Source organism: Mytilus edulis, chromosome 2, assembly GCF_963676685.1.
Source record: "Mytilus edulis chromosome 2, xbMytEdul2.2, whole genome shotgun sequence".
Classification (NCBI taxonomy): Eukaryota; Metazoa; Mollusca; class Bivalvia; order Mytilida; family Mytilidae; genus Mytilus; species Mytilus edulis.
Genome location: NC_092345.1, coordinates 85,105,296 through 85,131,534, shown reverse-complemented (window position 1 = coordinate 85,131,534; position 26,239 = coordinate 85,105,296). Strand labels below are relative to the sequence as shown.

General features: G+C 31.3%; 1 protein-coding gene, 1 long non-coding RNA gene and 1 pseudogene across 4 annotated transcripts in view; 1 reads left to right on the top strand and 2 right to left on the bottom strand.

Moving 5' to 3' along the window:
• The window catches only part of LOC139513209 (integrin alpha-8-like), a 65,568-nt gene extending 61,206 nt beyond the window's left edge, over window positions 1-4,362 (top strand). For all 3 annotated transcript variants that reach the window (XM_071301497.1, XM_071301496.1, XM_071301499.1), the window contains one exon: window positions 456-4,362. In XM_071301497.1, coding sequence (XP_071157598.1) covers window positions 456-614 — 159 coding nt within the window. In that variant the 3' untranslated portion in view covers window positions 615-4,362. The remainder of the gene's footprint in view (window positions 1-455) is intronic.
• A 4,248-nt stretch (window positions 4,363-8,610) lies between these two features.
• LOC139513207 (arylsulfatase B-like) lies at window positions 8,611-25,899 on the bottom strand (annotated as a pseudogene).
• On the bottom strand, window positions 10,835-12,018 carry LOC139513208 (uncharacterized). Its single transcript, XR_011662403.1, has 3 exons — window positions 11,918-12,018; window positions 11,304-11,402; window positions 10,835-10,928 (listed from the first exon to the last, which is right to left on the bottom strand). It is a non-coding gene; the product is annotated as an uncharacterized lncRNA (long non-coding RNA).
• Window positions 25,900-26,239: the final 340 nt, after the last annotated feature.

Below are 26,239 nucleotides of genomic sequence, written 5' to 3'. Positions count from 1 at the left end.
AATGTGTGAGCACTTTTCAGATCTACCAAACAGCCACTTCCTGTGTGCTGATACTTTGATATTTTTTTCAATATGTTAAATAATCTTGAAATTTTTCATCACACCTTTCTCTAGTACTGCTGAGCAGAATGACTTCATATTTAGTGATAATCTTATCAATGATAAGTGGTAAAGTATGAGCATTTTCAAGATCAGCCATACACCTTTTTGTTGTTGTCTGATACTTTGATTAACCAGTGGGATATGTTAAGCATGTCATACTTTTAACAAGTATTTTCAGTTACATTGTTATTTTGCCTAATGTAGGAAGATATTCAGTTAATGTAGGAAGATATTCAGTTGAATAAATGAGATGTGTAGTAAACATCAATGAGATAGTAACAAAATTACAAAAAACCCCAAAACAGACAACATTATGTCAGAAATTAGATCAAGAATATCTTCTTTATTTTCAGTGTGGATTTTTTCGAAGAAAGAGACCAGAAGATGCAATATCAGCTTCTCAAAAACCTTTGGTATATAAAAATGGAAGTCAGGCAAATTATGGTAATCAACAAATGTATGGAAATCCTTCAGGATATGGCAATGACCTTATGTCACGACCCTATGAATAACCATGTCAAGGTCATCATACTTCCATTGTGCCATTCCTCAACATTATCAAGAAATAATTCATGATTGTAGAATTTATTTGTTTATTTTAGTATTTTAACAAGAACAAGCTTTTATTGAGCTCATTAATTAGAGTATTCTACTTTTGTATTAAGAATGAAATTTATAGTTTAAATAATACAGATTAATGATTAGTACATGTTTAAAACCAAACTCTGAACAGAAGATGATTTATGCAAGTGGTAATGATCATAACTACTGTAAAATTATTGATGTCCAGAAACCTTTTTTTTATTTTGAATAACAGTTTTATAAATTTTGTATCAAGATATATTTTCATCTGTTAAGAAAGGTGTAATGCCCTCTGTTGAGATTTAAAGTTATACAATCGATTATGGAAGTATTTAGCAATATATTTGTTACACAGTCTATGCATTATACCCAGTTTATTTAAAATAAGATTACATTGGTTCATCATCTCAATAGTCTTTCACATAAGATGTTGTACACTTTGATCATTATGTATTTTATCAGAAAAAATCTTATTAGATTATTTTAAAAAGACCATAAATCTTTGTTTTATTTCTTGTAATGCAAATATTTATGTGTTTTACTGTTTATTACATAAAAAAATATTATGATAGTTAACAACATTTTTTGTAATTTCTTATCAACAATGTTTTTATATAGATATATGCATTATAGATAATCAAGTCTTTTTTGTAGATTAATGGGAATTTAACTGGTACATAAAAGTGTCATGATTGTTGTATTCTTTCCTCAGCAATTTTTTATGCAACTAATCTGTTTTTGTAAAAAATGATTTTATTTTCCCAAAAATTATTATTTTGGTATGCAGTACATGAATGATGAGTAATGCAAACATATGCGTCACATTTTGAATTTTCCTCTTATCAAAATATTTTAGGGTAATTGAAATTCACATTGAATTTTTACACTTGGTATTTCATGAAAACAAGAAAATGTCCATTGAATATGGAACTTAACTGAACAGAAACGGTTTAACAAACAAATGCTTTTTAAGGATGGAATTGATAAGGGTCATTCATGCAAAGAACCAAAAAATTAATATGAGTTCTATGTGATTTTACATGTCAAGGGAAAATTCAGATTTGATTTTTGTTGGGATTCTTAATTATTGACCTTTGAAGGTGTTAAATTACAGGATGTTTCCGATAAGTTTTAGTCCCTTATCTACTTAAGATGCAGAATACACTTTAACCACTGTTGTTATTTCCCCTCTCTGAATGGTTGATGTTGTTGATGTCCATCTGTCAGTGACTGTTTTTCTGTCTGTCCGTCCATCCCCAAAAGCTCTAGGAAACTGCAAATAAGATTTTTTTTATATCAAGCTACTTGTGATCCTGATTTACTGTGGTATGCATTTTTAAGATGAATCACTCATCAACTTCTTCTTACTGAATAATTATCGTTATACATAATGTTCATGTACATTGAAATTACAGTCACATTTTTCAAAGCAGCTTCCTGATTTTTTACATCAAACTCCTTTGAGCATGATTTACTTTGTGATGCATTTAAAGATTCAACGCTCATCAGATTCCTGTTTACTTAAATACCTAGATAATCTGTAACATAATGGCTATGTAGGAAATCTTTGTTACATTTTTCAGGAATTGCAAACCAAAGCTTCTTGAAACTTGATATCAAGCTTCGTGTAAGCAGGCTTGACTGTGTAATACCCTTTCACATTCATCACTGATCAACCTCCTCTTTACCGAATACTTATAGTGAGGTAATGTTGGTGAGCAATGGCTCACTGATCTACATGTTGATATTAGAAGAAATATTTAGGGGAAATAGAAGAAACTGTAATGTAATTACAAGTTATATTTGATAGTGCCTATTTGTGATATATTATTGTGTGTACATGTTGTTTAAGTTTATTTGTGATATTTAATAAGGTTGACATTATTGTTGTGTATTCATTTGTTTTAATTGTATTAAATAGCTTTTTGACAGCTGTTAACTTTATTGTATGTTATATTACACAAAGTCTATACATCAATTAAAGAAAATTTTCAGGATTGAGCTAGACATTGAAAATTTTTATGGTATGTCTTCTTAGATTGAATACTTAGTTTTGCTGAATTATGAGAATAAAACTTTTCTGTTATTACAGAGAAAGAATTTTATCTTTGTGCCATTTTTTAAGTATTATATTGCATTGTATTTTTTTCATTATTCATTTATCCGTTATCGTATATTTCCTTGGAAAAATGTAGACATGAACATTCATCTTACACTGATAGCTTAGTGAGAGTTATTTCTTTTTTTCCTTTTTCTAAATCTTATATGAATTGATTATATACAGATAATTGACAACCTGATTATTCTGTTTTACACTGAACCTAGAACACTTCCTGTTTTCTTTATCTGCCAAATATAGTAATAAATTGATATGTCGTGTAATGTTGATTTCATGTGGCATCACTTTTTTAACAATTTTGGGTTGGGTTCATTAAGAAAGAAAAAAAATGGTATAACATTTTTTAAACTATATTTAACGCTATTTTTAACTGCAGTATTAAAATATTATAATATTAGGTCAATGTTTATCTCATTTAATGTATGAAAAGGCAGTACAATTTTAATGACGTTCAAGAGTGAATGACAAACTGGACACTTTACTGGTCAATTTTTACTTTTTCACTATTTAAGTGTCTATAGAATTCATTGATCCTTGACTTAAGACTGTGGAATACAGAAAAAATCTCATTATTTCTCAAACTTATCAATTGTGATTTTTATATGTCTTCAAAGGTAAATCATGAATTTGAAACTGTAAACAAAGCATCAGTCCAGATACATATGATGTGTGGTTGTGTACAACCTGTGATGTATATATTATATTTATATGACAACGATGTTCATTGGTAAATATGGATATTTTGTGAAAGTGCAGTAAACCAAAGTGAAAATAAATCTACATATGATGCATGTCAATAGCAGATGTATTTTTTCTATGGAGGATATGACGTAGTACTTTTAATCTAGCATTTCAACATTTTGAGCTTGTTGCAGTATGAAGACTGCTGTAAAATATTTGACAAATGTTTAGAAACTATAATTTAAGTGAATTGGAATGATGTATGAAAAAAATACATATAATGCATTTCAATAGCAGATGTATTTTTTTCTATGGAGGATATGATTGAGTACTCTTAATTTAGCATTTCAACATTTTGAGCTTGTTGTAGTATTAAGACTGCTGTAAAATATTTCACAAGTGTTATAATAAAGCGTATTTAAGTGAATTGGAATGATGTATGAAAAAAAAAGTTATGATCATATTTTCTTTTTAATTCTTTCAAGTGTATTATGTTTAATATCAATCATTTATTTCATACAAATAACTACACTTCAGGTCAAAATCGTACAAAAACATTGCTTAAAATGACTAAGACATTTTTATAGGTCATGTAAAATAATAGGTACCAGTCTGCAGACACAATAATAATAGCTCCTGCTTTTAAAAAGGCAAAATGTATTGGTATTAGTGTACATATATGTAAAATATTATATTTATTTTTAATGTACTTTTGCACTTTTTTGTATTACTGTTTACTTGTAGAAAGTCTGAATATGAAAGTGTTATAATATGTATATATGTGCAGTATGTGAAGAAAAGTGTGTATGTATCAACAGTACATTCTATGCAGTAAAATTATGCAATATTGTGTCTGTGAAATAAAAGTCATTTGTCTATTCAGAATTAATTAATGCCAACGTTTTCTGGGCTCCCTAACTGGCTTTATAGCTATCTAAACCTCTCACTTGTATTACAGTTGCATTAGATTCCATTATATTAACAACAATGTATGATCAAAACAAACAGACATGATAGGTAAACCTGTCAAAAATTTGGGTACATCAGTCAACATTTTGTTATCAACTTAATCACAAACTAATATGTAACAAAGAAGTACAAACAAGCATATCGATAAAGCACATCTGCAAAAATGAAAGACAAGAATACAAAAATTATAGAACAATAAAACAATGACTGGATGTATTAGTACATAGCCACATTACATGTATCAAAGAATTACAAAAAGGCTTATAGACAAATCCCACTAGCAAAAATGAAAGACAATCATACCAAACTTGTCAAAGATCAATAACACAAAAAAGGGACGAAAGATACCAGAGGGATAGTCAAACTCATAAATCGAAAAAATAAACTTACAAGACCATGGCTAAAAATGAAAAAAAGACAAACAGACAAACAATAGTACACATGACACAACATATAAAACTTGAGAATAAGCAACACGAACCCCACCAAAAACTAGAGGTGATATCAGGTGCTTCGGAAGGGTAATCAGATCCTGCTCCACATGTGGCACCCGTCGTGTTCCTCATGTTATAACAAATACGGTAAATAGTGTAATTCTGTAGGTCACATTCATGAAAGGGAAGGGAATTGTAGTTAAGAAGTAATGAACATATCAGATATCATCTGTAAAACGGTTATTCCATAACGGTCAACCAACTCGTGATGGCGTCCGTAAAATTTACTAAGGGATGATTTCAACTTCACCATTTGGAACTCTTAGTTCCTTGTGGGCAGCAACCCTCTATCAAGAAAATCATGATAGGGAATATTGTATCAATTTGGAGATATATACCCCGTATGTAGGTGCTGTTTGAATTTTGCTACTTAGAAATGGAAAGCTAAAATCATCTCTTTTGTCGTAAAGTTTTGTTTTTAACCGACCCTCATTGTCAATTTCTAGATGTAAGTCGAGATATGAGACTGACTTAACTGTATCTGTTGTATCCTTTATCTCTAGTTCGATTGGATAGATGCGTTCAACATAGTCACCAAATTTTGAATTATTTAGTGACAGAACATCATCTATATAGCGGAAAGTAAAGTTAAAGGATATTGCCAACTTCTTATCTTTCTTCCTAAGAAGTTCCTGTATGAAGTCAGCCTAAAAAAAAATAAAGAAACAAGTCGGCAAGAAGAGGGGCACAATTGGTTCCCATTGAAATGTCGTCAGTCTGTCGGAAAAAGAGGGACGAAAGATACCAAAGGGACAGTCAAACTCATAAATCGATAATAAACTGACAACGCCATGGCTAAAAATGAAAAAGACAAACAGACAAACAATAGTACACATGACACAAAATAGAACGTCCTCCGAACGTAGCACATATGTTGCCATTCAAGAAATCAAGCATCTTGATAATGTCAGATTCAGAGAATTTTTTGTTTAAATAAGAATGATCCTTTACAAAGTAGGATACATCCCTTCTAAGACAAGATATGTGTATCTACGTTGGCCTTTCCTTTTTATGGAACAAAGAAATACCAACTCTTTTAATTTGTCTTTGGAATGTGGGATACTTGTGTAAAGTGTATAAAGTCAAATGTTTTAATACTATTGCAAGATGAAAGAGAGTTAAATTGTATGTACTCAAAAAGATCTTAGGATTTTTTAGTATCCACATCTGATTCACGCCACCTCCAGAATAGGCAGTTTGACAATAACTTTGCAGCCCGGCATTGATTGCTGATAAACTAGATGTTAATAATTTAGAAAGAGGTTTTGTGGAGCACTTGGAAGACCCAGCAATATACCATTGTTTGTAAGGACACTTATGTAGTCTAGGTATCCAATACAGTGATGGAAGATCCAGTTCTTCATTTTTGGTTGAAATTCCAAAGGAACATAGAGCAGACTTATGATTATCCAGGATTTCCTCTTTGGTAAGTGTCGTGAGTTTTACACCCAACAACGATGTTGTTTTATCTTCCTTCTCGCGCCTAGCCTATTGCCTGGCATAATCCTTGACTGAATCCATCAAAATTGTAAAGTTGTATTTCCAATTGATAGATTTAGGCTCACGATATATCGGACCTTTTGATAACAGATTTCGCAGGGAAGTGTTATTGACAATGTTGAGGTCACCGGTAGTAACGTGGACAGCCGAGTTATATGCGAATTGGAAACTAGCACAAGTGCAATCAGGAGGTTTAGACTTGAAGTTGTCAATATTCAAATCCTGCAAAACGTGTTTGTAATTAAAATTTTTAGTTGCAATAGGTTTGGTATAGGTATAAGAAATGCTGGGATAATTTAGTCACATCTAATGGATATCACCAAAAGTAGACTTGATTGTAAAAGTAATATTCATAAAGACAAATAAAAGAATAATATAACATGCTTAAGACGACAAACAACGTCAGTACCCAGAATCTATACTTCAAGACCATCGTGTATTTTTTGTGCAGTTGATTAGGAATATTTAATACCAAATGAATACCAAATAAGTTGGGAAATGTATATCCCATATGCCGATGAAGTTGGTATATGTATTATGTATGTTACTAAGGTTGGTGGATTGATAATTTCAAAATTGAAATCGCCTCGTTTGTCAAAGATTCTATTACTGATATGACTTTTTTTTATGTTAAATTCAAATCGATTTCAGACACTTTTTTTAAAATCTATTATTCCCACTAGGCAAACGAAAGTATTTATACAATACTAGTATGATGGACAGTAGTCATGATTTTCATACAGTTACACTCAAAGGTGTAAGTATTGATTGGATTAAACTCCACTCAAATGCAGTGTGATCCTAATTGGCTTGAGGCGGAAGATGGTTGAGTTATCATAAAAAGGGTTTCACACCGCCGCATTTTCATAATTCAAAGAAAAAATTAGGCGAAAGACAACCATTTTTTTTATTTGATCAGTTGGTAGATTAAAACTGACACTTTCAGAAAAAGTGTCACTCAAAGTATTAAAATTCTAGTTCGAACCAAATTTTAGGGGAATATGTGACTTTTTCATGCATTTTCTTGTAAATATATAATGTAGAATGTGTTGCCATGGATACACAAACAAGGAAATGTATTTCTTCATTTTAACAGTTGACAATTCAATCCATGGAAGATACTGATTACAAACATATGCACATGTATGACACAAAGTTTGCTTAATGTATTAGAAAGACCGAATTAGAAGATGATTAACCATTCTGAGACTCGTTTTTAATGTTATTTTTTAACTGGAGTGCTCTCTAAGGTGTCAACTGATGCCTACCTACAGGTGCGTGTTTTTCATACTACATTGAAGACCTTTTAGTCGTTTTTAGCTGTTATCCGCTCTTTGTTGGGTACTTGTCTCTTTGGCACATTTTAGTTTCCCTTCTGTTTTCTTCAATGTACTAAAACCTTCCCCCAGGAAATACTTTTTAGAAAGTTTTCCTTCATTGTACACTGATCAAGAATTTGAAATCCTTGCACAAATGTTAATGTTAGTCCTCTTTTTCACGAACCAAGAAATAGTGTACAGATACTAGTAGTGGAAGAGTGTTGCCTTCAAATTATACGGGTAACACTACATAAAAGGAAAGAAATATGACTTTTTCAGTAGTTTATGATCAAATTTTATGACCATGACTATACTTCTCTTTTCATTGACATTACTTGATAAAGAATTTACAAAGCCTTTAAAACCATATTTTCCCTCTGTTTCAATAGTAATTATAATAACAAACTAAGCCTGATATCTATGATGAATTTATCTAATATGCTATGTACGTCATGATTCAAGTATCCAAGGAATTGCATATTCCTTCAAATATAATCTGTCACTTATTATTTGGTGCTGATTAGTTATTTATCAATAAACTTCTCTGAAACTGCTTGGCAGACACTTTTGAACTTACACTGAAGTTAATCTAGTGAACCTCTAGACAATTACGAACCCCTCCATATTCAGTGTTTGCATGTGAAAAGGTTTTTTGTTCAATTTTATCTTACGCTGTATTGGGGATGTCTAACATTAATTGTCCTATATTTGAAATCAGGTTATATATCCTTATATGGATTGCACATCTGAAAGTTTCTCTTACTAAAAACGTTAGTACCTCTTTGACATTGAAAAAAGACAGAATAAACGATATAAAGATAATAAATCAAGAGACCAACAAACATATTGCATAATCTAATATGTAGATCTTTTTAATAATTTCTTTTATCTAAGAGTTTTTATCAATAAACACTAACACCAGCCAGGCGTCCAGTAACCATTATAATTATTTTGGTTAGATGCAGGATCTTGTTTCATTGATACTGGTGGCACTATATATTTCTTGTATTCTTCAAGCCTTTCTTTCATCTTTTTCAACATACTGCGCTCCTTGGTGTACAAATTATTATGTTCAGTAGGATCATCTACAAAATTTTATATATAAAAAAATTGTTATTGTTTGACTGACTCTCTGAAAACTAAATTCTGTAAATGATTGAATATACATGTATATCATATAATAAAAATTAAAATGCCACGACAATAATTAAAGATGTGACTAAAGATAACAAAATAGAAAATAACGAACTAGTAATACGAGGTCTACTTAGAGACTTTTTAAAACTTTACTAACAAGCAACTGCTTACTCAGAGACGGATTGAGGTCGGTAATCACTTATGTGGCAGTATTATGGTAAATGCATAGACTTTTTTCCACTCTTAACGATGCTTTGTTGTTGTTGACGTTTGGAGTCAGTTTGTTTTTTACTCCCTTAATAATAAAATTGAGAATGGAAATGGGGAATGTGTCAAAGAGACAACAACCCGACCACAGAACAAACAACAACAGAAGGTAACCAACAGGTCTTCACTTCAATGCAGCGAGAAATTCCCACACCCAGAGGCGTCCATCAGCTGACCCCTAAACAAATAAATATACTAGTTCAGTGATAATGAACGCCATACTACACTCCAAATTGTACACAAGAAACTAAAATTAAAAATAATACAAGACTAACAAAGGCCAGAAGCTCCTGACTTGGGACAGTCGCAAAAATGCAGCGAGGTTAAACATGTTTATGAGATCTCAACCCTACCCCTATACCTCTACCCAATACAGAAAAGTAAACGCATAACAATACGCACATTAAGATTCAGTTCAAGAGAAGTCCGAGTCTGATGTCAGAAGATGTAATCAAAGAAAATAAACAAAAATGACAATAATACATAAATAACAACAGACTACTAGCAGTTAACTGACATGCCAGCTCAAGACTTCAATTAAACTAATTGAAAGATTATGTCTTCATCATATGAATATCAGGCACAATCCTTCCAGTTAGGGGTTAAGTATCATAACATATAGGAAAAGAACATAACCCGTGTCATGCCAACAACTGTTTTTTTCATAGATGTGTTTAGTTCCGATACAAAGATCCTATAAGTGAATCAATATTAACGCCAAAATATGTAATTTGCTTTTTTTGAACTGGCTTTTAAGTTCGGTATTTTGTAATAAATTTTTATCAACGCATTTAATTCCATAATAGCGAATTCTGCCTATTTACTCGAAGACGAACTTCAGGTTACTGATCGATGCCGATGATAATTATGCTATAAAATGGTAAAGCGAGAGTTATATTTAAACAAAACGGTAAACTTTATCTGATTGGATCAGACCATTATAGTCTTGCATTCAGAACCTCAATTAAAATATATGATGTACAATGAGAACATGGATTTCTAATTAGTTATCAACGGTACCAGGATTATAATTTGATACTCTAGACGCGTTTCGTCTACATAAGTCTCATCAGTGACGCTCAGATCAAAATAGTTCAAAACCCAAAACAAGTACAAGTTGAAGAGTATTGAGGAAAAAAAATTCAAACAAGTTGTGCCAATTGCGGCTAAGGTAATTTATGCTTGGGATAAAAAAAAATCCTTAATATTTTGAATAATTCATACTTTTGCATACACAGTAAATTTATAAAAATGACCATATACTTGGTATTCATGTCAATACCAAAGTGATGACCACGGAGGCTAGTAATACCCTCGGAGACGAAACGTCAACCAGCAGTGGCATCGACACAGTGTTAAAAATAGTTTTAAACGGTACCAGGCTTACAATTTGATACGCCAGACGCGCGTTTCGTCTTCATAAGACTCATCAGTGACGCTGAGATCAAAATAATTCAAAAGCTAAACAAGTACAAAGTTGAAGAGCATGTGCATGGTTGTTGATGATTAATCCTCTCTTTACGACAAATATATGTTGTTATTCAAGACACAACTGGGAATCTAACATACACCCAATCCCTAGACCATCCACGAAAATAAGATTTTAGAAACTCTGTTCTTCTCTCTGTTGTATTGAACATAAATAACGAAGATAAAAAGCTTCCGTCTTTATGTAATAGCTGACTTTTAGGCCTCAAGGAAAACTAAAGTCGCTTTGCTAGGGTTCAGGATATTTATTAATCAGTAACGTAAAACACCCTGTAATAACAATGATAAAGTTATACTAATTTTACAGATCAAATAATAAATTAGTAATACACGTAATAAGTATAATATTCTTTCATTACATATAATGGTATTATACAAAATATTACACTTTAAAAATACATTTAAGTTATGAACATAATGAGATCAAATATTATGTTTAATCATCAAATCATAGTATTAATGTCTTTACATATAATATTCAGTTGTTCAGATTAACAACATTGATAAATTAAACAAATATTAAAAGCATCTAAACTCAAGGGAAATAACTCTTTATCAAAACTATGTGCTTAACATACTCCATAGTTAATTCAACCTTTTAAACGAAATACATTATAATTCTAGTAACATATTACTAATCCTTACCAACTTGTGGAGCAAGGTAGTTACTGTCGTGGCACAAACCAATTCAAACGTACATACTGGTATATCACACAGTGATATTTATATAACAGCTTACAAATTCTGTAAACCAAAATCACAATGTTAAATAACGGATTTAAAGAAACCTTATTTAAACATAGACCTTATTATAAAACATACAATATAAATATTGTCCTTGTGTATAAAATAAAACATAACTCGGACAATACTTTAAATATGTGCGGAAACGTAGTTCGCTATCTAATACAACGTTGTTTATGTTTTCTATTTATAATCAATCAACAATGTTATTGTGTACGGACTAATTCACACAAATAATACACGGTGGTATTTAAAATCTACTCATAACAAAGTCTTATCGAATACACCTCAAAGTATCGATCGGAATGTGTGTACTTTCTAAAGTGATTTACATATAGCTCTAACGAATGACTACCAGTACTTTATATAACAAAATAAGTGTATAATATATGCATTTTATGTAGCGATAATACTTTTCGGGATCATAAAGAAAAATAACCATTCATACCAAAAATCATTCAATCTATGAAAATATATTAGAAATATTAATAAAGAAGAATATAAAGAAAACTCACGTCAAAATGTCAAGTCTGTCAATACAACACAATGCTAACTATTCAGTATACTTTCAAACTATTTCAATGGCTACTGAACACAAACGTCTGTCCATTTTGACTCCATTAGTCCTTCTAACTCAAAACAAAGAAACTAAGAACTGAGCGGTAAATTTTAAACTAACCAATCAAATCCAAGTAATCATGAATAATGTATGGAAATATTTCAGTGTAATAAAAGTTTATATGAGACAATATGTTATGAAGTTTTATTTAATATTAACATAATTATACATCTTTATTTTACAATTAAAATATAAACAAAATAAAGAGGCTACCACATTTATACTTAATAGTTATTCTTCACAAAACAAATTCCTCATTTAGAACGTTATAAGTCCAGGTCGTAAAGAAGTTTTACTAACATCTTGTTACGTTCTTCCTCCCATACTTTTGAAAGTAAAACATGGACTTCAGGTGTGAAAATGCGATTTTAACCAACGGTGTTATTCAGAAGAGGTTTCTTGAAAATTCTAATATCTTTTACAAAGCCTTCGATCATTTTTAATTGCAAGATAAAATATTAATATCCTCTCATAGGTTTTCCTGCAAAAATGAGAATCGTATATGCAAATATCTTGTTTAAGGACATAACAAATCTTATTTTCAGAAGAACCGTACTGATTCCAAAATGAAAAGACAACAAAGACACGAAACTATTCTCCTAATTGTGTATTGTTACCTTAGACTGAGTCTTGGTTCGCATGACGGTTGGTGCATACAAAGTAGGAGACCCATAACCTATCAGCACTTCATTTCTTGATCATTTTTGTGTTCATAAATGTCTCTCAGTTATTGTCTATTATTTTGATTGTTTATTATTCGACTTAACATCGATAAATGTTAGTTATGTTTCATATATTTATGTAACAAACAATGGAATATACATTTCTCATGAAAAAGATAACTTGACATTTGTAACGATCTTGATTCCACTAACCTATGCAAACCTGAAGTGAAGTGCTGATTGATTATATATATATGACAAGGAGACTTGAACATCGGCAAACAACTAGAGCCTAAATTTACCTCTCAAGTTATACAACTGATAGTAGTCTTCTTTTGGGTCATCTTTTTCTGTTACTGTTTCGTTCTCAGGAACTGGGTACCATCCATTATATACACCAGCAAATCCTTCTATCAACTTGTAATTACCCATTCTATAGTAAAAAGTAGAATTGTTATATGTAGTATAACGATAGTAACCAGAAAGCAACCCTTTGCAACATATAACGTTATATATATTGACTATTTAGAGTATATTAATAATGTAAACTTGAATCCAAAATAACATAAACAGAAAATGAATTAGTGTCAGTTTTTTACATTATTTTCCAGTGTTTTTTTTTTTAAATCATTCATGAAATTATAAGACTTAACATGTCTAACGTATTTGCTTTACGCTTACCTAATAGCAGCATGCCCCATAATAGGTACTAAAGAATCGTCGAGGTTATAGATGAACTCTGACCTCAAGGAGGATGGAACTCCTTTACTTATGCTTGGCCACATATTCAAACCATCAATTCCTCTTACTTTAAAAAATATAAATGCAAAGATTGAAACGTTACATGAACATTCCAATTGCAATAATTCAACAAAATATCATCAATTAAAATTGAGGAAGACGTGAGTATATGCAGATAGTGGGTTCATATAAATATCTGCAAAAGTGTCTCAAATATTCATTATTGCTGATTTAATCATTAATTGAATATCAAATTTCCTGACAAATGTAACGTTTCAAACCAATTAAACGTCTAGAATGTCAAAAATAATGATAATATAATAATAATGTTGAATGCACTGGGACCGTACAAAAGTTAATATAAAAAGGAGTATCAACATTTGTGTTTCAACTGTTTGAACTTGTCATCATTTTTAGGGTTGACAAATTTGAAAAAAAGAATATATACATTTGTAATTCCATTTAAGAAAATACAAACAAACATTTGAAACTTGTCTTTAATACATAGATATAAGAAGATGTGGTAAGGGTGTCAATGATACAACTCTCCATCTAAGTAACAATTTATAAGAGTAAACCATTACAGGTCAAGGTACGGTCTTCAACACGAAGCCTTGACTCGCACCGAACAGCAAGCTATAAAGGGCCCCAAATATTACTAGTGTAAAACCATTCAAACGGGAAAACCAACGGTCTAATCTATATAAAAACGAGAAGCGAGAAACACGTGTGGACTACATAAACAGACGACAACTACTGTACATCAGATTCCTAACTTAGGACAGGTTCGAACATTCAATTAGTCTATTACATTACTTATTTGCTTGTAAAGACAATATTCAATCAGGATGTAAGCTAGATCTGTATTGAAGAGTCAATTTTCTTAAGAATCAGACAAGAACGTATACATGACGAACAAAAATCCGCTCAACATAACATTAATATAAACTCATCATAGGTACCAGGACTAAATTTTGTAAATACACCAGACGCGCGTTTCGTCCACAAAAGACTCACCAATGACGCTCGAATCCAAAAAAGTTTAAAATAGCCAAATAAAGTACGAAGTTAAAGAGCATTGAGGACCAAAATTCCTAAAAGTTTTGCCAAATACAGCTAAGATAATCTATGCCTGAAGTAGTATAGCCTTAGAATTTCAAAAAAAATAAGTTCAGAACGTATAATTGTTCACGAATGTAATCTTAGTTTCCTTTCCTTGTCCTGGTATTTTAAGATATAATTTGATTGAATTACACCAGAAATTAACAATGAAAAAGAGCTTACTAAATAATTTGTTACCACTATAACCAAAGCTTATCTATATATTTTTCCTGAGTAACCAGACAAGCAGTAACGCATTATCTAATTCAGGAGGCAAGTACCTTCAAAATAGGATGGTGTTTTGAAATTATTCTAAATGGCCTGATTTTTGCAAGGGGTGACACTTAATCTTCTTGTGTACCTTACAGACAAAGTCAAATTAAACTCTTTAGTATTTTATTGTTTAACGAATACAGATTTTAGATATGTATAGTTGTTCAATGTGTATGCAGCAAGCACACACACATACACACACAGACAATTTCTTTAAATACTTCACTACTTTTTCAGATTGTCATAAGGCACTTCCCGTTTTGTGTTTTCCTTGTAGTATATTTTTGTCATCTTACTTTTTACAAGTAATGCCCGAGAGCCAGTTGTCATTAATTATATATGTTTCATTGCTTAAGTGTTAAGTCACATATTTGTCAATCAGAAAATGTCAGCTATGTGTTTCGGACTTTGATCTTTCATAGAAAATGGTCAACTATTATTTAATTCATACATAGAAACCAGTTTAACCCGCCACATTATGTATGTATTGCCTGTCCCAAGTCAGGAGCTGTAATTCAGTGGTTGTCTTTTGTTTATGTGTTACATATTTGTTTTTCGTTCATTTTTTAAATAAATAAGTCCGTTAGTTTCTCGTTTGAATTGTTTTACATTGTTATTTCGGGGCCTTGTATAGCTAACTATGTGGTACGGGCTTTGCTTATTGTTGAAAGCCGTACGGTGACCTATAGTTGTTAATTTCTGTGCCATTTGGGTCTCTTGTGGAGAGTTGTCTCACTGGCAATCATATCACATCTTATTTTTTTATAGTACTTCATATACTGACTGAAATATATATATACCTTGACCTCCTCCTCCTCCAGCAGCAGAGATAATTGTTGGCATCCAGTCCACAGCATGAATCATTCTTAAAACAATAACAAACAATCGACTGATTAATAGAGATTAACAATTCTTTTCAAAAGAATATAATGTTTATTTCGAAGAAAAAATATAATATTTTTTTTTTATTCGAGCGTCACTGATGAGTCTTTTGTAGACGAAACGTGCGTCTGGTGTAAATATGAAATTTTAATCCTTGCATCTATCTATGATGAGTTTATTTGTAGTTTATTCAATGCATGACTTGTTTTTCCAAAAAAATTAGGTACTTTTTTTTTATTGTTAAAAAAACAACTACACCACGGATATAACTACAATCAATACTGGAATTATGTTTCTTATAATAATGGAAATAAATTATCAATACAACAATTAAAACAAAAAAGTTACTGCTACTGTCTAATATATAATTACCCGTCAAAAACAGTATTCGGTTTCTGAAGTCCCGAACCGTAAACGAAAGATGTAGCTCGAGTTCCTCCTTCATATACTGTTGTCTTACCCCCTCTCAGTGGGTAATTATTCCCAAAATAAGTTGGCGAACCTCCATTCTAAAAAGATAGTTCATTTCTTCTTTGAAAAATAACTTAATACTAATATAAGATTAATTAATAAATGTTATCGTTATATCATTCCACCCTGTTTTTAACTATTTTTCACTAGAGAATATTGGATGGGAATAATGTGAGAGCGTTGATCATGATATTGTTGTTTTGTTCATATTAGACCGGATTATTGTTTACGGTTAAAATCATAATAGTTTTCAAGGAACCAGTTTTATTATTTGACATTGACACCGAAGATATGTTTTTAAATCGAAGTCTACCAAACCGCAAATGTACAGAAAAACTTCGGCACTTCAGAATATATGAATATTACAATTAGTGTCAAAAGCATATGATTTGATGGATTTTATTAAAAAAATATCAAAATTTAGTTCGTAAATAAAGCATTATATTGTGTAATCATGTGTTCAAAGTGAGTACTAAAACACTCCATCGATATATAAATATTGAATACTAATGAAATAAATCCCGGTTCGAAGCAACTAGTGCAATCATTTCATGTACAAAATCAATTATCACTAATAATTCCTGGTTCAAAATCATTAGTATACTCATTCCTGGTTCAAAACATTTGTGTGAACATTCCATGGATGAAAAACACTAGTTAACTTTGTCCACGTTTTACATAAATCAGTTATGCAAGTTAAACTTAATTCAAATACCCCCTAAAAATACCAAGCCTCATTTGTTATAATTACCCCTTCAAAAAAAAAAACGTGTAAAATCTTACCAAGAGTGGTGGATATTTTACACTGGACTCGGATTATAGACCCTAGTGAATTTTTGTTGGTGAATAATAAACACTAGGGATTTTCATCCATCGGATAAAGTACACTGACGGAATCAAACCACTGTTACATACAGCAAAGGTACCATCTTCCTGGGGGTAAAACATCCTTAGCATTAAAAACCTCAAAATTTTGTAAAAAAACCAATCATTATTATTACCACATAAGTGATAATTCATGTTAAGTATTGACTACTGGGCTGGTGATACAATTGGGAGGGAAACCTCAACCAGCAGTGGCATCGACCAATTCGTTATCAATAAACCTTATTAACATTAGGTCAAATATAAATAATTAATATTTACAAATTAAATGACAGAGGAGCAACTTAACCAAAGTTTATTCAATTGATATTGCTTACAGTGTGATGAGTAAGGAGAATAGTTACATACCAATCATATATAAATCAATACAAATCAAAGGAACTCACTACATTTTCTGATGAACTAGGATAACATTATTTAAATTTCAGTATAACAAATAAACAGAAACCTTTCAAACTTGATTATGCTCGGATGGTTTCTGTATTACCCTAATATGTATTAATCACTATGAAACAATGTTTTTATCCTAATTTACAGAGTATGGACTTTATTTGCAATATAAAAGGAGATATTAAATGATTGTCAATTAGATGACTATCGACCAAAATTACTTGGATTAGTGCATCTATAGGTAACCTTCAACAGTGATCATCGTAAAATGCCCCCAAATCAATTGATGACAACAATCAAAGTCCTAAATGACTTTGTATTGTTCTTTTTTGCATATGAATAAACATGTATATTTTTCTTCAATAGAAAAAAAAGATATGCCAATATAGTCCTGAAATACTACTATAATCTTACATCTGTAGTAAATATGATTAGGGTATCTTTTAACATTCCGTTACGTTTCAGTGAATCTGTTACGTTTCCAATGGCATCATCTAATGCTGTTACCATTCCTGTAAAATCAAAACATCACCAATTCAGTTAATCTTCACTGGCCATGAGATAAGTAACTCATGTCTAGGGAAAGTTTCCATATAAAATCTATTAAGTACATAAGACGTATATTCCACTTTAGCATCTATGCAATAGAAGAAGTGTTGTGTTAATCTGTACAGCAGAAAAATTAATACAAACAACCATTAGAGGTCAAGAAACAATAATCATTGATGGTCAAACTTTCATCTAGATCTAAATTGTCTATCCAATAAATTCAATTGGGTTGTCTAAAACGAATTGAACAAAACCGAACATCAATGGTGGTTGCCATTTGTTGGCCTTCGACCGTTGTTTCCTTTATGGTCGAGTTGTTGTCTCAATTACACATTCCCAATTTCATTTTCTATGTTATGCCTTTATATTGCATATTTTCCCTTGAATTCACTAAGAACTTTTGAATGCTGTCACTGATTCACAAACTGAAAAAAACTGGACTAACTGATTGCCACAACTATTGTGGTGGTTATTGTACTGTTTTAATAATGAATAAAACAATCAATTCTAAAGAACAATGGATACAAGGATACTGACTTAAATAATTGCAATGATGCGTTAGAAAGACAAGTCATTCATCAACATTTTAGCATTTAGTCCTGTATTCTCTTTCTCCAGAAAGATTCCAGTAATGAGTATCAACACTCCCATTGGTTAGTTCATAGTAATATGTTTCATTTTAGAAATTATAGTAAATATTTCAATGAGCTGACTATTAGTAAACACATATATAAATTGATCGAGTTAAATCATTTAATCAATATTTAGTAGTGTTGTAATTATACGATAATGTCTCAGGTTAGGGTAAAGTTAGGATGATCATTTAAGCATTTAGTCCTGTATTTTATTTCACAAGAAAGTGTATATTTGTAAGTTTTAAATATGAAGGTCAACACTCTCAATGGCTAATTCTTAATAATATGTATCAGTTTAGATATTATAAACAAAGCCATGAGCTGATTATCTGGAATATTTATGTAAACCAAGTCTTTTTGATCGATTGATATTCTTAGTGTATTATATTGTGTTTTAATGTAAGCTTCTCTCTTAGGTTAGGATTAAGGTTACCCCTGTTAAAACGTTTCAATCCGCTGCATTTTAGTATAAATTGTCACTTGGAGGGAGAGTTGTGTCATTGGCACTCATACCATATCTTTTTATTTATATTTATGAGTATAGAGAATATTACCAGAAAATTTTCGTCTTCCTTCATTCTTTAAGTTTTTGTACATATTTTCGTAAATTTCAGGAACCTATAATATAAATATCATTTACTGTAGATTTTTGTGGATATGTGAAGACTTGTTTGTTCGTGGATATGTGAAGAACTGTATGTTCGTGGATATTTTATTCTGTGGTTTTGTCGTAGTCTGCATACAACCCTTTGGCAATTTTGTCAGACGCTGAACATCTGATACCCACCAAATCAATGAAAATTGGTATCCAAAAAATGACAATGAACCCACAGCAAAATAGCCCTTAGATGTGAAACATTATTTTTCTTCTCATATATTTAACAATATGCTTTATCTATGACATAATTTTGTGGTTCATTTTAGAGATGTTCACTGTTCCAAATTGTTTTTAAACTATTTACTTTAAGTAGTTTGCATTTGCTGATAAAATTGAAGAAAATAAATTATAAATCCGGTGCACCCGAAATTACCCCTAGTTTTGGAGGGGGCCGTGTTGTTTTTGTTTCACTATTTGTGACATTTTGTTCACGCGTCATTGCCAATTACAAAAAGAGGATTTTGTCATTATTATTAGTTGCTCCAATTATTGTAAGTGACATGTGACCACATATTGTTAACTATTCAAAAACACTTAGGGTTACAAGTAGAGCAAGCTAAATGTCACTTTCCTTGCAGTATCAATGGCATTGGTAATGGTTTGTGCTTTTGCAATGTTCTTGGTGATTTTTGTTCAGCACAAACTTTCTTTTTAATATCGGTAAACCTGTTAAACAGTGATACCACAATAATATCAGTGACGTCTTACCTCTATCGGTTCATGAACTTACTGGAAGGGAAGGTACAAGAACATAGGTTGACTTTTGTTGTGTTGGGTGATGACTTTGTCCGCTCGTCGGGCATAGGCATACTGTAAAATGAAGGAAAAAAATACACACAAAGTAAACAGTTTTCTTTATAAATAAAAAAATATATTGACTTGATTTTGATGGACATACAGAGACAAACACAATTTATAACTTTCTATTTACTTTGTTGGCCACCTACAAAATGAAGTACATGACATTTTTTTCTGCGTCTGTCTGTCTGTTAGTATCGTAGCAGATGTAAGTTTTGTTTCAAGTAGTTTCATGTTTGCAATAAAGTAATTCATGTTCACATCAATACGAAACTGAATCCTAATGTTCATCTTAAAATATAAATAAAAGCAACAGTAGTGTACTGGTGTTCAAAAGTGATAAATCGATTGAGAAAACACAAAACAAAAATTGTGGGTTAAACATGTTTTATTGCTAGTCAAATCCCCGCTTTAAATGACAATGCTAAAGAATATAGCTAAAATGACTTAACTACGTACCAGAAATACAGCACACACACACACATTGAAAGCATATGCAAAATAAGGGTTTTAAAACAAACTGACTCTATTCAAGTGAGTCTTGTGTGGACAAAATGCACTTCTGGCGTATTAAATTTAAAACCTGTTGCCTTTTGTTAGCTATTATTCGTGTGTTTCTTTGTCAATTGTGTTCTACTATTTATTTGTATTGTAGACCTGTAATGTTGTGTTGTCATTTTAATGTTATATTTCCCATGGCCATAAAAGAGGGAGGTTTGGCATGCCACAAAAACAGGTTCAACCCACCAATTTTTTCTTTTAAAAAAAAGTCCTGTACCAAGTGATGAATATGGTCATTATCTGGTCGACTATATTATAGTTTGTTTCTGTGTGTGTTACATTTTAACTTTCTGTTTCTTTTATGTCGTTTGTTTCCTCTTATATTTGAGTGTGAATTCACATTATTATAAGACGTGTCGCGGTACTTTTCTATCCCAAATTCATGTATTTAGTTTTGATGTTATATTTGTTATTCGCATCGGATTTTGTCTAATGCGTAGTTCGTTTCTGTGTGTGTTACATTTTAATGTTGTGTCGTCATTTTCTTGCAATTAATGCGTTTCCCTCGATTTTGGTTTATGACCCGGATTTATTTTTACTAACGATTTATGAGTTTTGAACGTCGTTATACTACTGTTGCCTTTCTTTATCTATTCACTTGAACTGGTAAATGTGGTGGTGCTTTTTGTTTAGTCTAAGAACAATTTTCCTAGACAAAATATATCGTGGTTTTGCGCGTTAATATACCATTGTTTAACCAATATACCAGAGCATTACACCCTCAAACATATATACACAAGTCCACGCACACACCTCATTATCTAATAAACCTGGCAATCTTACCGTAGAGTATTCGTATGGTCGTGTAGGTTCTTTATTATCACGGAAATCTGTATGATTAACTGGAATAAGGAGGAATGAAATTTTAAATATCAATTACATGAGTCTTTGTTTACTCATTGGTTTTGATTTGTATTGTCTTACACATGTAGCAGTATTAATCTGATATATAATGTATATTTCTTTATATACATAGATATCAGAAGATGTGGTATGAATACCAATGAGACTACTCTCCATCCAAGTTACAATTTGTAAAAGTTGTTGTTTATTTTTAAATATGAAAATTGTTAATCATTTGCATTAGACAAAAATAGATCAATCTCCTGCTAAAAAAAGTGCACTTGTATCATTTAATTTTATTTTTGTAGATTTGACCTATACATGTAGTGAAACGACAGAAAATACTATTAAATACATGATGCTTTTCATATCTTATGTCTTAGGCTTACAAATGGTATAGTTAAAGTAATCTTCTTTTCCGTTATAATATCCATAAAATGTATCGAACCCACGGTATGTCGGAGTACATTCCCATTTGCACATTCCCAAATGCCACCTGAAACAAATATACTAAACTATAATCCTAGTACCTTTGATAACTATATACATGATATATCCGAGGTTTCTGATTTTCATTTTTTAGGAACCATAGCTTATAAACAAATTGTTTAATACTTGTTAACTTTATGTAAATACTGATTTTTATCCAACAGTTCTGAAATATTTCAGAATTATATTAGTAAACATTTTTAAAAAGCTGCGAAATCAAAACTCAAAAGAACAATATGTGATATGATAGAAATGACAAATCAGGAAAGTGTGCATAATACAAAAGATGTATGCTTGCGTTAGGAAGTAAGTCGGAGACTTTTAATTATTGACTTCTTGAAAAAAAAATATACTAATTTCAGTAAAAACGAAATTGTATACTTTCCAATCATATGCGTTGCATATCCAAGTTCTTTCAATGTCTGTGGCAAAAATGTCCGATTAAGGGGTGCACATGATGGTGCCCATGGTACAATGACAAAGTTCTGAAAGAAACAATAAAATCAATGGTTACATTTGTCAAAAATAATGTCTAATTGTTTGGATATAATATATAACGTCTCGCGATTTCCCGCAGTAATTTGAAGGAAGTTGACGAATAATGCTTATCGATCGTCTCGTATTGTGTTTTCGACCGTCTTACGTTTTCGATCTAATTCTACTTTCACTTCCCGTATTCTGTGCATGCCCACGTGACGTCATATTCGGCTCATATACTTAGTAACAATAGCAAATAATACCACTTGTGGTGAAGATTTTCCAAATAAAGTAATTATAGTTAAGTATTTACGATTGTTTATTCGATATCACAGTTTTTGGACCTTTTCACTAATACTAGTTTTCCCTTACAAAAGAAACTATCAAAAATAAACAAATTTTCAAAAAAAAAATGGCAAAAGTCGTTTTGCATGGGAAGATTACATCAAGGTCATTAAGTCACATGACTGTCATGTGGTTAGTTGTAATACTTAAAGTTATTTTCAACACGGAAATTTGCATGATCCGTACAGCTTTTTACTGAAAAAATGAAATATCAATTAATTTTATTAACAGAAAAAACAGTCTGTCAGTGGAAATTGCAGACAATACTCACCCATCTCGCTTCACAATTCCTTAACTAAAATATTGATCAAAGTCATGTGGGGACCCACTGACTGCCTAAGAGGGGGCCCGCTTCAGTCACGCTTCAGTGATTCCCTTTATAAGCAACCAAATTTTTTCCCAAAAAGGGGGGACCGGGCCCCCTGCCCCCTGAATCCGCCTCTGCATGAAGTATACAAGATCCTAGACAAGATCATACACGGATTCCAAATAACATCAAGTAAGATATATTTAAATAATCAAAAATAGTTACCAAAGGTACCAGGATTATAAGATATCAAAATAATATTTTATGTCTTATAGTTGTATATGTAACCACTTAATTCATTATGTCATAAGTTTAATCGCCTCTAACATTTTGATATGAACCTTGGCATCAAATTATTACCTATTCCGGATTTGTACGACATGTCATTTCCGACTTTGGACCCGTTTCTTAAATAGGTCGAAAACACAAGACGCTTTTTTTTCTCAAAAAAGATGCCATTGATCTAATGAACTCAAATATAAAAAAAAAATAAAGATATGCACAATTATACTAGTGATTCTTAAAAAAGAAACCATTTCTATGTTCAAACATATAAAAGAGTAATTCGGAAATAGGTCGAAAATACAATACACGAGGATAAACGATGTATAAAAAATGAATGCAATATATTCAAACGTACATCTGGCGGTGAATGTATTGGGAACTGTTTGATACCTTGAGACCAATTATGTGTCTGTACTGCTTATTTCTATTTCTAAATTTGAAATAATAAAGGAATAAGAGTCAACACCATCGTCACGTCAACTGTTTTCTTCGCCTATTTTATCGCAGATTCCAATAATATTTGCATTTGCGCACATCATGGTTCATTGATGTTTTAAACGTTTTGTTGCTAATAGTTTTTGTATAGGAACACCGGTTTAATTGCACATTAGCCAACATATTGTTGTTACTTTCCAATTCATTTCTTAAAATTACAAATCTTAGAAAACATGGGAAAAGGATTTTAAATAACATTTTCGACCAGAACATTATATAGACACAAGTCTCATTCACTTAAACCGTGTTGTAGTTTCTGGATTTGTGGTTCGAAAATACTCTACTCTGTATAAAGTAGTATATATTTTGTCTTACCTGCAATCCTGATTTGAATGGATAAAATCCTGATAAAAAAGCGTTTCTTGACCTAAAAGAAGAAAGTATCATTCGCTCACAAATTTGCATGCACGAAGTTGTAAACATAAAATGCATACACATAAACTATAATACTAACCTATTCATATTCGATCTGATCTCAAAAAGAAAAAAATATATCATAAACATGTAAGCAACAAGCATTTTGTTAATTTAGACATATTGTTAAACGACGGCAAACTTTGGGCATTTTGTAAAAAATTTTTTAGGTTTTTTAGGCATTTTATATATTGACTGATTTAATAAAAAAAAAAGACGGATAAACATTTCAAGTACCTGAAATTATATTAAGAAATGAATTCAAATCCTGCACAGGGAAGGTGCACTCGACTCAAATTTTAATGGACTAGGATTATCAGTTTTCCGACTGAAGGTCGGTGGTTATCTCTTGGGAACTACATCTTCCTCAACAACAAAAAAACTGACCACCATAACACGAAATTACACAATGGTGTTGAAAGTTAAACACCAATCAATCCACCAATCAATCGTATTGATCTAATTTAACATTATGAAACTTATGTTTATAGCTCAGACTCAAGCCTGAAACAATGTCTTTATGTATTAATTGTAGTTATGAATACATACGGAGTACAGACTGGTTGAACATAAGAATTGTTCAATATCATCCCATTCTTTGCTAGATAGTCTATGTTAGGAGAAATAATATCCGGATTACGGAATCCGACATCGTTCCATCCTAAAAAAAACATTAAAAACGTAATATTGACTGATCTTCAATATAATTATAAACATTATAAACAAGTGACAAAAGTACATAAAAACCATTCATTTATTGAATCACTTTGAATAAAACCTATACTAAAATAACATGTTTGAGTAAACCATAAGTGACTTCGTGTCAATTATTTAGAAAATTGATGTGGAAATAATTATCAAAGGTACCAGGATTATAATTTAATACGACAGACGCGGGTTTCATCTACATAAGACTCATCAGAGACGCTCAGATCAAAATAGTTATAAGGCCAAACAAGTACAAAGTTGAAGAGCATTGATGACCCAAAATTCCTAAAAGTTGTGCCAAATGCGGCTAAGGTTATCTATTCCTGGGATAAGAAAATCCTTAGTTCTTCGAAAAATTCATAGTTTTTTAACAGGAAATTTATAAAACTGACCATACAATTGATATTCATGTCAACACCGAAGTGCTGACTACTTGGCTGGTGATACCCTTGGCGACCAAACGTCCACCAGCAAACCCAGTGATGTTAATAGTTATCAAAGGTACCAGGATTATATTTTAATATTCATATCATCAACACCGAAGTGCTGACTACTGGGAAGAGTTTCAATTGTTCTTTGAACATTTGGTTGGTTTTTAATTTACCTATTTTTAGCTCGTTTTGAAGACTTCATACACTATACACTCTAATTTGATCATGTTATGAGGCACTTTTAAAAGTATCAGAGAACTAAAGAAAAAGTTTAATCTTTTTCTCTTTCAAGAAATAACTTACTGTTTTGTTTTGTCGTTCTTTCCTCTTGTTGAAAATCATTTAAAAAATAGACTTACCCAAATCATCAGCCACAATAAACACAATATGTGGTGTTTTTGATACCACGCATTTAGACAGTGTTAAAAGAAGCAATCCATACATAAACACATCCATCCTCAGTCTAATGGGTAATATCTATCAAGTAATATAGTTAATATCAGTTTTACAAATATTCAGTTTTATCAGTGTTTTTTTTTTCTTTACATGTGGTAAAAGAAGATTTGTTGCAGTATTTGTTTGCTAAAAAAGGATGAAACTGTTTCGAAATAAACAAGTGACAAGTATAAATAATAAAAGAATAGCTTATTATTGGATCTGTGCAATTGTAGGGCTGATGAATTTGTTGTTAATGTGCACTCGATTTTGATATGCATGAACATTTGCCAACGGACGTCAACCAATAGGTTTACAGTAGTGAATAACACAAAAAAGAAAAGAAAACGTAAGACGGATATTGCAGCTAAAAAAACAAAGTA